At 44.7% G+C, this 13,903-nt stretch overlaps 1 protein-coding gene across 4 annotated transcripts in view; it reads left to right on the forward strand.

Moving 5' to 3' along the window:
• LOC109951598 (spectrin beta chain, non-erythrocytic 1) overlaps positions 1–13,903 on the forward strand; it is a 96,615-nt gene that overhangs the window by 38,989 nt on the left and 43,723 nt on the right. Inside the window, exon 1 of one of the 4 annotated variants that reach the window (XM_020586195.1) lies at positions 9–393. The exons of 2 other annotated variants lie outside the window; for them this stretch is intronic. In XM_020586195.1, coding sequence (XP_020441851.1) covers positions 144–393 — 250 coding nt within the window. In that variant the 5' untranslated portion in view covers positions 9–143. Of the gene's footprint in view, positions 1–8; positions 394–13,903 lie in introns of those variants that run through there. One more of the 4 variants, XM_020586196.1, reaches the window with a different exon arrangement.

The raw sequence follows: 13,903 nt of genomic DNA on the forward strand, positions 1-13,903 counted from the left end.
TTCCCCTCTGGAAGACGATTATATTCATCTGGAAACGGTTTCATCTACTTGGATATTGTGAATTTTCTTGGCTGAGTCTCTGCTCGATGCTTCTGCAGACTTGTCTGGTCTAAATCTTCCACCGTCCTCTCTGGAGTGTCATCATGGAGCTTCAGAGCGCCACCAGCGCTCTCCCTGGCCCCCTTTCCCCCGGCCCGCTCTCCCCAACCTCAGACTATGCTGGCCCCTTGTCCCCATCGTCAGGTGGCCCCGGCCCATCCCATGTTGCCAGCCCTGGCCGAGGCCAGAGCCCCAGCCTCAGCCCCATCAGAGGAACTAGCCCAGGCCCTGGGTTCTCGGGCCAATCTGCCTTCAACTACAATCAGCTGGAGGGGAGGTTTAAACAGCTTCAAGGTAAGACCAGAGCGAGGAAACGTCCACAATGTGTGAGAATTTTCCAAAAACCAGGTCATGAAGAAGCGTTGCTGTTTTTGGTTAATTAGCATTTTCACAGGTGAAAGCATTCAGTTGTGACCAGACAAGGTGAAAGAACCTGAATTCATAGAAACGACTTCAGGGGGTCCAGAGCTGGGTCCAGAAAACCTTCCACTAACTGGGAGCCAAATGAGAGCAGCTGCAACTTAGCTATTTTATCAAGTAGTCCCTGAAACTGAACAGGGATGAACAAAGTTCCAGAGAAAAGTGGCTTCTTGGTGGACACAGATGTGGCCATCAGCTCGAGGGCAGCTTTGTACAGGCAGCACACGGTCTTTAGCAGAAGCTCTCCTCGTGATTTAGTCCTAAAATGATCAGTAATGAGTTAAACCATCTTGATTATAATGCCTGAAAAGTCACAAAAACTACAACGCATTAATGCAGTTATGGTTTTATGAGCATTTAAAAAGTGAACGTGGGTGAGTCTCAGGGTTGATGAGTCAGCAGCGCCGACCTTATCTCGGCAAACTCACCGTATCACAGTCCCACCCTGCTTCGCCTACAGATAGTTGTGATATGGCCAGTGACCCGTCAGCCACACGCAGGCCTCGCCTGTCCTCGGCTAATTAGTCAGCTAATTGCTCAGCAGGGTGCGGGCTCACTGAAAGGTGTCCAGTTGATCATTCCTATGTTCTTATGGACACGGATTCCCAAACGCGTCTCAGTCTTTAACAGAGTAACTGCATTTGGTGATACTTAAGAAGAAGATACTAAGAATGTCTTTGTCACACCCCCATGAAGCAATCTGCAGCAAAGTTTAAATCAAGTTTATTTACATATCCCATGATTCCAACTTCCTCCCTGTCAGTGTGTGCCGCAGATGACACCCCTGTCCTGAGGTGGAAAAACCATATTTCAGAAGTGCTTGTTTTTCAGAGCAGGGCGAGGACTTTCAGTCATACTGAGGATAAAACACTCAGTCAGAAGGCTGGCGGGTCAAACGGTTTCCTCTGCTGCGACTGAATCAGCCGATACAGACAAGTATTTCTTTCTGAGGTCACTATCCAGTATTCTTGTACTGTGTTAATAAAGAAAATTAGCACCTGGAGCTTTTTGGACAAAAAGCTTTGTGAGACAAGGGTGAAGAGCACCAGCAGCAAACGGTGCAGCAGCCGACGAGTCGAGGCAGTTTAGAGTTTCTGGTTGGAGCTTTGCTTTGGTCACCATCTGTCTAGCTCCACTTCCACTGGCTTTTAGACAGAAGGTTTGTAGTGATCATATGAGGACGTAGTCGGTCAAAAAGACGACTATGAAAACTTGAAGTAGCTTTGTGGATGAACTTTTTCATGCTTTCCTTTATTTACTATATCTTTAAATGTATTAATTTCAGCTTATTTTATCACATTCAGACAACTACCATCCAAAAAAGAACAAACTAACATGAAAGCATCTGATAAATGGTGCATCCCTCGAGCAGTTGTACCAAAATGTGTGTGTTTCTTCAACATCTACGCCCCAGTAGTTTCTCATAAGTGAACTCAACCCTTACTGATGGGTGCAGCAGAGTTGAACCGAGCTTTCTGGAGTTTTTCTTCAGCGTTGCCTGGTCATTGTTTTGTTTAGTCAGGTATTTCACTGTGTTTCCTAAGATCTGAGGAAAGCCCTGGAAACGATGTGTCAAACCACCATCAGGTGCTAAAACATAAATGAAATGTCATTTGTCCCTGTGAAACCCTGGCGCTCCCTCCAAGCCCTTCTACTTCTCAGGAGACGACCCCCAGACACATAAATAAGTGTGGGAGCAGCTTTTATCACTGTGCTGAGAGAATATGAATTCATGTGTTGTCCCGTGAGCAGCTCAGGTGTTTCAGTTCAAGTCCCTGTGGGGTGATGAATGTGGAATTATACTGTTTATTGCACTGCAGAGCTTCAGAAGCAGGCTGAGGAGCAGTGCTTCCTCTGTGTCAGAGCGAGTGCGGAACAAACATCCCCCTTGGAAATCAAGCAATTATAGAAGTAAACAAGTCATCAAATTGCCAACTGAACTGACTCATGGGAGAGTTTTATACAGAGGCCTGTTAGCGCTGACTGATGGGCACAGAGCTCACTCGTTGTCTTGACTTTTATTTCAGTCAAAAGTGAGAAATGAAATTGGTCTTGGTTCATCGGGACCTGCAGCTGTAACCCATCAGTCGTATGGTGACCAGTAGATGATGATCCATCATCAGAGCTCATCACTGTTGTGTGTCTGGACCACAGTTCCCAGAATTCACCTGTTACAGATCAATCAATAGCTCTATAGAAAGACTTCCAAGCAGAGAGGCATAGGGATGAACAGATGGACTGATGGGCCAATAAATACAGTGGACAGGGTGAACGGGAGAGTGAGATGGATGGATGAGTAGACAAAGATACAATGGTTGGCAAGAGGAGTTAATATCCTGTTGTATGGATGGAGAGATCAGTTGATCTGTGGATGGACACAGAGGGATGATGGATCAATAGATGGCTACATAGATGGGCTGAGATTGATCATAGCTGGATGAGGGGGGGTGTAGAGGGATAACAATGAGGCTTGGACATCTCTGTGCCGTCCACACCACGTTACACACACACACACACACACCCCTCCCCTCTGGTAATAACACTCCCATCAGTGGAGTGGTAGAAAGATGGATGATGGTGAAGAGATGCTTTGATTTTCTCTGTATGGAAATTAAAACATCTTACTAGGTCTGTTATGTTCAAGGCCATAAAGGATTATTCAGATATTTTACTGAAGAATTTTAAATTCACGTGACATTAGTATGCCAGGTTCAGGTTCAGTTGATGTGCTGTTACTCCCCTTTGTCTTAAACTCGCCCTGGGCGGGGCCGCGCTACATCTGCCTTCCTGACTGTGACCTTAATATGAAACTGTGGGTCACAGTGAGTGCACATTAGAGCTAAGTTGTTCACTGACTGGCTGCCGAAAACCACTAACGGTGTTAAAAAGCACCTCATGCTTACAAAAGACCGCCATGCCTCTCTGCTCCCATCATCCCCCTCTCCTCCTCTGTTGTCCTGAGCCAGCCAATCAGCAGACATCCTGGTGGTCTGGGAGTCCCTGCACGCTGTGAGGATTAACAGAGGGGAGGGGTGTGTGTAACGTGGTGTGGACAGCGCAGAGATGTCCAAGCCTCATTGTTATCCCTCACTCTTTTTTGTCTCTCCTCCTTCGGGCTCCCTCCTCTTCTCCTCTTTCTTCTCCTCCACCTCATCAATGTTTCATGAGCTTCTGCAAAGCGTCTCTCGTTGCCGGATCATCCTCCTCGCCCTCCGCGCTCCCTTCCCTCCCGTCGTCCATCGTGTTAGTGTAATTAAAGGCGGCCATCTCGTCCTGATAAAACACACCTTCTCTACCCTTCACTGCCAGTGTCACTTTTTGCACAGGATGTATGTTAAAATGCAGAGAGTCCATAGATTTAGTGCAGCTTCAGCAAATGTTCGGCCACCTCTGGTTTTCAGTTTTGTTCTGGGCACATCCAGAATCAGATTAGCTGAGCTCAGAGCTCTGGTTGGCTTGTGAACGTGGATAAGTTCTGATAAATAAGGAGGGGCCGCCCATTGAAAACCATAAAAACAAGTTTAAAAAAAAATCTTAAAATCGATCCTGGAGCGGACAGGAAGCGGGTGAGGGGCAGACAGAACTACAGTAATGTGCTCAGGTTTCTTTACTCCAAAACTTTGGACAAGAAAGATATTGGGCTAAGGTTGGAGAGGTTTTCCTTTGTGATTAGTGGCTTCACTGTGGCGTGCTTAAAGACAGCTGGAACACCCCCAGAACTGAGACAAGTGTCAAAGTTCAAACACTCGACCCAATAATGTTAAACACCTCTTTACATAAAAGAGAGGGGACACTGAATTGGGGACATTGGAAATAATAAATGTAAATAAATTGAGTCCTGGAGATATTTAAAGAAGATTTGTCAGAAACAGATCAGACAGGTAGGGTGTGTTTCATGTGTTTGTCTTGTTGTGAAACTATTCCAGTGTCTGAAGTGACACGTGAGGCCAAGAACTAGTCTAATGTGTCTCGTGTTTCTGGGTGACATTCTTGGCTTGACCTTAATGAACATGTCTAGAAAGTTGGCAATATGGAACCGATTCAGAAAGCGCCACCTGAGGAGGAGGAGGAGGTGTCAGTTACAGAGGAGGAGCATGACAAAGAATAATGTCATTGTTGAGTGTGTGAGCCAAAGGTGATGTGTGTGAGTGTTTGAGGAAGGAGTGTGTGTGTGAGTGTGTGTGTGTGTGTGTGTGTGTGTGTGTGTGTGTGTGTGCATTCACGACGTCTTGTTAACAAGCAGCTCTGCAGGATGAAAGAGCTCTTTGATGGAAACGCTCCACTGAGCGTGCTCACAACAGCAGAGGGGGCGGGGCACATCTGAGGCAAGAGATGGGAAGAAATCATAAAGTAAAAATCTACTCTAGTTTGTTTTATTTGGACCCAAAACAATATAAAAGGTCCTAAACATATATTAAGTGGCTCACACCATGTACATAATGTACATCTGACAACATTTATGGTAGTGGACCAGAAAGCTGCTGCCCTTCTACAACCCAGTTAATAATTAAAACCAGTTGTCTCCGGGGCTCCACCTAGAAACACCTGATCCTCACTCACCCGTTCCTCTTACCACTCAGCTACCTTATATTCACAGATTAAGGTATCTTAGAAAATTCTTTTACATTCTCTAAGTGTACCACATCTCTTCGGTTGCTCAGAGACGGTTCCACTCCAGTAACACATAGAAACCCGTTGTAACATTTGTCCCCATGTTTGGTTTTCTAAGTTCACACTCCTCATGTCATACTGATCATCCCTGGAGACAACAGACCTTTAACCTTGTACAATTTGCTATAGGCTTTTTAAATTTGACGAGTGACTTCCATCCTAATTTATGATCAGTAATGACGCCCAAGAGTTTAATTTCAGTGATTTAATGTCTATATCATTTTCTATAAAGTTTAAATGCTAATTTATTTTATGATTTCCACTGACTATGTGCCTGGTTTTGTCTAAATCGACTGATCATTTATTCCTGCCCAAAAATAAAACCTGATGAAATGTGCACGTGTCCCCAAAGTGGTTGTGGTTCCCGTGGTTCCTGTATCAGCTGCACAGGAAGAACGACCAAATGGTTTTTATTTTTAAAAAGGAGAAGTTCACAGAGGCTACAAACCACTGAGATCACATCGGTCGGTCACCGCGGTGTCGATGATTCCACTCATTCCTGTGTTTACTACACAAACTGGATGGTGTGGCTCGACTCCGACCGACATTACACCACTGAGGATTTCTTATTTTCCCCCAGTGTTTTTACGTCTGTGCGAGTCCATATGTCATAGAAATTAAAATCAGAGGCTGGAGAATGGCCGTGATCATCTCTCTCTAACCGACTCGGTGCAGAGCAAAACAAAGTGAGGGTGATTTAAAGGCAGCCCAGCGCTCCTCTGCACACAGTGCTTCAGTGGGTTCAGCCTGTTGTCAGTGTGGGGTCACAGAGACTCCCATGATGCTGAGATAGACCACAATGGAAACATCTGGGGCCAGATGTGTAAAACTCTATAGATTCATGATGAAAACTGTGCACGCACTAAGACGGGAGTGAACCTAGGCATTGTTTTTGTAGGGTTCATAAAGGTGCACGTACGCCTGGTTTTGTTTTTTAAACTGTCATGGAATGTGGCAGACGTGCAGGAGCTTCTTTTCCACACCTACTTTTGGCCTTAAAGAGCCATGGACACGCCCCTGACCAGTCATTTGCCTACAGACACGGCCTCTGAACCGTGCGGTATTAGACACGACAACAAAAGCAGCACTAAAGAAGACGTTTCACTGAGTGTGGAACCGAGACACTGGAGAAAAGAAAAGACCAGTTTGTTTCTAAATTCATGGATAGAAGACGAGCTGCTGACAGGCAAAAGTAACCAAGGCTGTCAGTGCTGTCCGTTAAGAGCCGAGGACTGACACAGAAAAGCACACGTGCACACAAAGAGGGTGCGAGGGCATCATTCACAGGTGCCTACAACTCGTGCACGGGCCTGTACATCACTACAGTATTAAGGTCCTGCAGCATGAACTCTGAGTTGGATGGCAGGAGCAATGCGTCAAGTCCACAAACAGCATTTTAAAGATTTCAGTTTTTACATTTTAAATATATTCACAAGATTATGAAAAAACATGTTTTCACTTTATCATTAAAATGTAAATGGACAAAATGGTCACTTTATCCATTTCAAGTTAAATTTACAACATAAAGTGTGCAGGACAAATACTGAAGCCGGTGTAGATGTGAAATGCAGCATTTACATCATTAGAACTAGTATTGTGAGGAAGCCACAGGCCGTGAACGACGTTATGAACAGGCCTGCCACAACGCACTGCCCCGGTGATGTTTGAGGTGTCTCCATGTATGCGCTCGGACAAATCTGAACGCTGGCGTTTCTGAAACTGTCCCCAGCTAACTTTCAAACACACAAGTCACTTCTAACATGCTCAATGAGTCCTGTGAGCTGTGGAGGCCCAGACTTAACCACAGCACCTTCTGAAGCTTCCTCCTCCATGAAGCTTTGGATAGAACATATCCATAAGTCCGAACTGGAAGAGTTTAACTGGCTGATTGTGCGTTTTCTTTACACAGTGTGTGTCAGTATCGGTGTGTCCTCAGGTCAGGAGCAGCCAGCTGCCTGCCTGCTGGTGTGATGGCTGTTCTGTAAATCTTAATGAGCTTCGTACAGACACAGTAATGCTAGAAGACGAGATTAAAATGTTTCAATTCATTAAGTGCTTCATTAAAAACGAACCCTGTGACACATTGTTAGATAATATCACACTGTCTGCCCGTCTCATTAGCGTTACAGTGGCACGCCCACAGACGGCCTTTTCTCAGCCCTGAGGAATTTGAGTCATGCGTTGGTAAGCAAACACTGTGGCGAACTTAACATGGAGAGTGCAATGAAGAAACGGCTTCTGCATTGACCCCATGTAGTTTCCTGACGGCAGAGGGAAAACGGACACTATGCAAATGAGCCCTGGCTCTTCTTTTGACTGTGATGCTGAACAGGCTGTTTGTCTCTTTATAAGTTGGAACAAAGCAGCATGAAGGGAGTGAAAGAGGAAGGAGGAAGGCATGGAGTCTTTGTTCAGCTGTCAGTTTAAAGGCAGGCCACACACAGTAAAATGAAAACTTCTCAGAACTGCTGTGTTTTTATTGAGCAATTCACAAAAGGCTGATTTGAAAATGAGAGCGAGATGGTTCGGCCTGAGCAGGTCAGACGCTTACAGTTTGTGTGGTAGGGTAAGAAAATGTGTGTGTGTGTGTGTGTGTGTGCGCAGGAGAGAATATCAAATCAAATGTTATTTGTATAGCGCCAAATCACAACAAAAGTCATCTCAGGACACTTTACAAACTAAGGTCTAGACATTACTGTTATCAATATTATTACATAGGGAAAACCCAACAAATCCCCCTCGTGGCACAAGACAACCACAGAAAAAGATTCAGTGAAAACACAGCTTGAGCAACAGAAGGTACTGAAGTGTGATTGTCACTCATCAAATAGACTATTACGTTTAATTAGGTTCTAAAACTGAGCGGACTTTTTTATGACTAAGAGTCATATAACCCTTTTCTTTGAGAGCACAGGATTCAGCTTTCATCTCGGTGGTGGTTTGTAATGAGCTGCAGCAGGAAGGTAAATGTCACGTGGACGTGGTTTTGAAGGATGTGAAATGTGTGAACGTAGCTGCTCGTTGGGAGCTGCAGCTTTTTCCTCCAGGAGGTTAACATGTACTGTAGCACTCAGTGTGTGTGTGTGTGTGTGAGAAGCTACATGCTGCAGCAGTTTAACCAAATGTCCAAGTCACTAAACTCATTAGCGTGATGTTGAACTTCTAATCCAAACTCTTCTGTGGGAAGCTTGGTTTGGTTCCTGGTTCTGGTTTTGACATCACTTTGATTCACAGTCGCTGAAGAATAAAAGGTGAGTTTAGAGCAGAGGACAGATGTGAAGTGTGACCTGCATCTGGTCAAGACGTGTTCAAATGATGTCATTTGAATTATGAAACACTTCACCTGCAGCTGGTAACCCGAGACCCGACTTGGACTCGGTCCAGGGAACTCTGGCTGGAAGCACCACTGAGCGAACAGACATGTTCAAATGATGTCCTTTGAATTATGAAACACTTCACTTGCAGCAGGTAACCCGAGACCCGACTTGGACTGGGTCCAGGGAACTCTGGCTGGAAGCACCACTGAGCAAACAGACATGTGGCTTCTGCCAGTTTAACAGTCTGATAATCAGTTGGTCAGTGTTCGGCCCTCAGTGGCGCTCTGTTCCGATGCTGGCTCACTTTCTCACACACACACACACAGTGTTTAGTTCACACTCAGCTCTCATATTTCAGCCGCTATCAGACTCTGTGCGATTGGCTGACGGGCTCATTGTTGTGATTGGCTGCTGCCTGACTGCTCAGCGTCATAATAAGCCATAAATATGGTCTCACTATGTGTGGTTGTAGTTTAGTGTGATTGTTGTGTGCATTCACGTCGCTTTGCATCTTTCTCTGCGTTATTTGCAGGTTGAGATTAATTGTACAGTCCTATTGTTGATGCCGCACAGGACGTCTGAATCCTCTGTGGTTGTTTCTCTGCAAACAGCAGGTCGACACTGACGCCCTCCTCCACAGATATTCTACAAATCAGGATTAGACACTTGATTGTTTCTTTTGGAAAACATCAAAGGAAACCATGAAGCAGGGTGTATTTTTTTATTAAGTGCAGCAATTCTGGCCTTAATCTGGACTTGCATCAGCCTGAGTTTGCACGGTGCAGCTGTGAAATAGGGATCATTAGAACATTTAAATTGGGATCATTATGTTTATTTTACAAGAAGAAATGCTGGAAACAGTCACTTCAGGCGGCCATGATCCACAACAGCTGTAAGGGCTGTAATTTAGGTTTATGTTCTTCATTAACTAATCAACTGTTTAGACTGAAATATTAGAACAATGTCCATCACAGTTCAGTCCCGTTTGACATTTTATGGTACAAGTAACATAAAACCATTATATGTTTTTTAATAAAAAAGAAAAACAAAAAGCTTCATAATGTTTTATGTCCTAAATACGTAGCGGCAGGAGTGAACAGCAAATAGTCAAAAATCAAACGACTAAAATATGACTGACAGGAGAAAAATAACTTGACAGTTCAAATTAAACACTATATTGTTGATGCTCAAAATGAAAAACAAAAAGAATATGTATTTGCAAGTGACAGTGAAAAAGATACAACCAATACTTTTTGTGATTCATTTGACGTGACTCTTAGTTTGAAAGTGCGTCCTGACTTCCTTCACCCACTGAAGAGGAAGAGCAGACCGCCTCCCACCCGTGTATGACCGCTGCACTGAGGCAAACGTAGCATTTGACTGATGTGAAGTGAAGCTCTGCTGAAGCTACACCAGCATGAGGCCTTTTACCCCAAAACACACACACACACACACACACAGTCATGGCAATATTCAACAGCCTCCCTCTCCTCCTGTGGGAGATCAGGAATGCTGTAATCCTGGAATCACACAACTGGAAGTGTGTATTTTGATAAGGTTACATGACCATCTGTGTGTGTATGTGTGTGTGTTTGGTTAGTGTCATGTGATCCACCATGAATGGCCCAGAACTAGATTTGGAAACACGCCACAGACACGGGAGGGTGAACAGAGGCCTGTGTGTGTGATTCTCTGCATCTGTGAGTGGAAACAGATGTTTGATAGGTTCGGCCTGTGTAGCACACACACATTTTGACCAGGGCTGCAACTAGCGGTTATTTTCATTATCAATTAATCTACACTTTTTTTTTTTCAGTGAATTGTTCATGCCTGTCACAGCTGTGCAAACACCGTGTCTTCACGTTTCGTTTCATTTCACTGATTCCAAAAACTCTGATATTTCAAATTATTTTCCTAAACATTTAATCGACTACAGGCGTGATCACATTATCATGGGAAAACTTTGACCCCAGGTGCTGACCTCTGGGTCAGCTGGTCCGCTGCTCAAACAGATGGAAAGCTAATGATCCTGTTTGTGTTTCTGAATTTCCCAGACTGTACAATAACAGATGATGCTGATCAGCGTTGAGAGCAGACAAAGACAGTTTCATCTCTAGGTGCAGCAACCAAGATAAAACACGGTCTGAGTGTATGACATGCAGCGAGACACTGCTAGCATTAGCATTGTAGCTAAGGTGGTGTTGTATCGTACAGCACCTCGGGGGTTTCAGACAGGTGAAGACTGAGCAGTTGGAGAGAGACGGCTTCACCTCCAAATTCAACACACACCTGCTTCTGATGCAACGTTTCATTGTCGTCTGCTGTTTATTTGGACGCTCCTGCTTTTATATGACAGCCACCTACAGCTTCTCCGCTCACGTCCAGCTCAGCTCTTTTTAGCACGCCGCTCGTCTTCTCCCCTTCTTCTTTCTTTCCGCCTTCTCCCCCGCTTTAGGTGTGTGCACATGAACATCTACACAGGGCCCAGCATTGGTTGCTGGATGACAAAGGAAACAGTAAAAACATAACTAACAGCTCAGACATTTCCTGAAAATCCCCCACCCACACACACGTGCACACGTACACACCCAGAGGATGGGTGTGTAGGTGTCGTCCTGCTCAACAAATTAAAGATTTATTTCTAGTTTAAATCACATTAACGCTCCTGTCTGGGCCGTCTCTGTGTGTGCGTGTACGCCAGTTCCCGGGGGTGCACAGCTGTGGACTAGTGTCCTTTTGTGTGTGTGTGTGTGTCTGCCTGCTGTTCTTCAGGGTGATTTTTGCCCTGGGTTCAAGCTCACAGGCTGTGTGCGAGGCCCTCCTGCTGTCTGTCGATGGTCAGCCTGCGTCCCTGGTCATGCCGCTGACCCCAGCTTGAGCCTCTCCTGTAGCTCATCAGCCCAGGACACGCACACATTTGATGTGACGCCATAAAAACTGTTTCTTCTCAGAATGTCGGTCCTTTCTTCTTGCAGCTGGTTGATGTTCTCGTCCTTTAGTTTTCTCATGCTCTTCTTCTGTTCCACTACTGTTCCTTTGTTTCTTTCCTTGTTTCCTTTACTTGCTTTCCTGCCCCTTCAATGATTCTTTCTTTTCCTCACTTACTTCTTTCTCTTACTTCTCCTCTTCTGTTTTCCTGGTCCTTTTTCTTTTCCTCTCATTTACATCTTTCTTCTTTAATTTTCTTTCTGCTTGTTTCTTCCTTTTCTTATTTTGTTCTTTCCCATTTGTCGCTCTCCTTAACTTTTACTTTTCTTTCCTTGCTTGTTCTTTCATCTCTTTTTGTTTTTAACCATTCATTTCCTTGTTTCCTTTTCTTCCTTCCCTGACCTTTTCACTTCTCTCATTTCCTTTCCTCTCTTGTTTTTTCCTTCCCTTGCTTCCTTTTCCTGTCATGTTCACTGCTTCCTTCTCTTCCTTTTTCACCTCTCTCTTGCTTCCCAACCCTCTGGAGATCAACCTATTAGTTTTAAGGTGATGTGTGAATTAAAATGGTTCAAATGTAAATATACTGTTTTCAGCCAGCAGCACTAAGCTGAAACGTTTCTACCTTAGTCAGACCCCCGGTCTTTACCTGTGTGTGTGTGTGTGTGTGTGTGTGTGTGTTGGACCAGTTTATGAATTTGGTTTTGAATTCTTGTCATATCACGACCTTGACTTCCCATGATGCATTGCAGTTGTTCTCTGAGTGGTGAATGGGAGCGATACATTCACATGATAAGCAGTGATGCAGCTCACATGACGTTCAGGCTCTACATTCCTTTCTCAATGTTTTCTGTGTGTGTGTATGTGTGTGTGTGTGTGTGTGTGTGTCTGTGTGTGATGATTGGGAGGAGACTTTTTTTTTTTTTGGTGCTAATGGACATCAACAAGGCCACTGCTCAGTCTGGTCTGTGTGCGTCTTTCCTCAGGCTCAGGTTAAGGTCGTCCTCTAAGTGTGTGTGTGTGTGTGTGTGTGTGGGTGTGTGGGTGTGTGTGTGGGTGTGTGTTATTGACCCCAGAGACACCCTATCAATACATCACTGTCTCCTCTTGCTCTAATGACACACACACACACACACACACACACACACACACACACACACACACACACACACGTCTGTGTCGCGTGTTCAGCAGAATCTCTAAAGCCAGAAAAGTCATTGAAGCCACAGAAACTGAATTCTGCTTAGCTGTGTGTGTGTGTGTGTGTGTAGCTTAGCGTTAGCAGGTCAAACCTCTTTATTTACCTCGCTGCTAACAGTCACCTGAAATGACTTCTTCTGGAAATGTTGTGCAGTAAACCTCAGCTGCAGCTCAAGATGCCAAGTAATGATTTAGTCTTTTATTAAAGCCTGTAAATAATGATGAACATCAGGCAGCCCCCTGAACATAGATAAACCCTGAGTCAGACAGACATAAAACAACCTGCACATAACTCTCTATCGACCAAGCGTTCATTTGAAATTAAATGTTTCAGTCAAACTGTTGCACGTTGTTGGGTTTCTGCCTGCGTCACAGAGCAGCGCTACAACTGTGCTGGGACTTGGAGCTGGACCAGTAAATGGACCAGACCCATACTAGCTTATTGCAGCCATCTGTCACAAAAATGCCAAATTGATATTGGGTTGTGTAGAAGCATCGTCGGCCAGAGAACACTGACAAGCTGATTTTTCCACCCTGTGCTGGAAGCGGCACAGAAACAATATGAACACATCAGTTATTCACAAACAGAGTGATTATAAAGTCAGTGAACATTTGATTTGTTTGAGTGTCCCTCGTTTCATCTTTGCCTCATGCTGAAAAAATGAATCTGGACTTTATCTGAGGAGCAGTCGGAGCGATCACAGTTTAATTTACTGCTATAGAAGTTATTAGTTGCGACAGAATCAGAAACATTTCAGAGCCGCTTTTCCCCCGTCGCTGCTCGGCTGGGAGGACCTGCTTCCTTCTGCGTCTTACAGAGGGCCTGTGAACAAACGTCTTTTCACCAAAAAGGAATCCATAAGCTCATCCTCGTCACTGAGCATTTCCCCTGCTTGAACAACGGGTTAGCAGGCGTCAGCACAGACTGGAATCATTTCTCACATTACGACAGCTGATAAAAGGTGTTTAGAGGTGTGGCCTCCTCTGATGAACAGGTTAATACAGGTGTGTGTGTATGTGTGTTTTAAAACACTCGTGAGTCCACCACAATTTACACGAGTAGCGACACTCAATCGTAGGTGAGGCGGTTAACGACAAACATCAGGGTCGAGTGTTTTTGAAACTGAGAGGAAGATGACAGTATCAGTAGCTTTAAGTATTAATATTAGAGTTGATACAGTACATATGGTTGTGCCCCAACACACACACACACACACACACACACACACACACACACAAAATGAACATTCGCTCAATGGGTGCAGTCCAGC

This window comes from Monopterus albus, unplaced genomic scaffold (genome assembly GCF_001952655.1).
Source record: "Monopterus albus unplaced genomic scaffold, M_albus_1.0 scaffold397.1, whole genome shotgun sequence".
Lineage (NCBI taxonomy): Eukaryota > Metazoa > Chordata > Actinopteri > Synbranchiformes > Synbranchidae > Monopterus > Monopterus albus.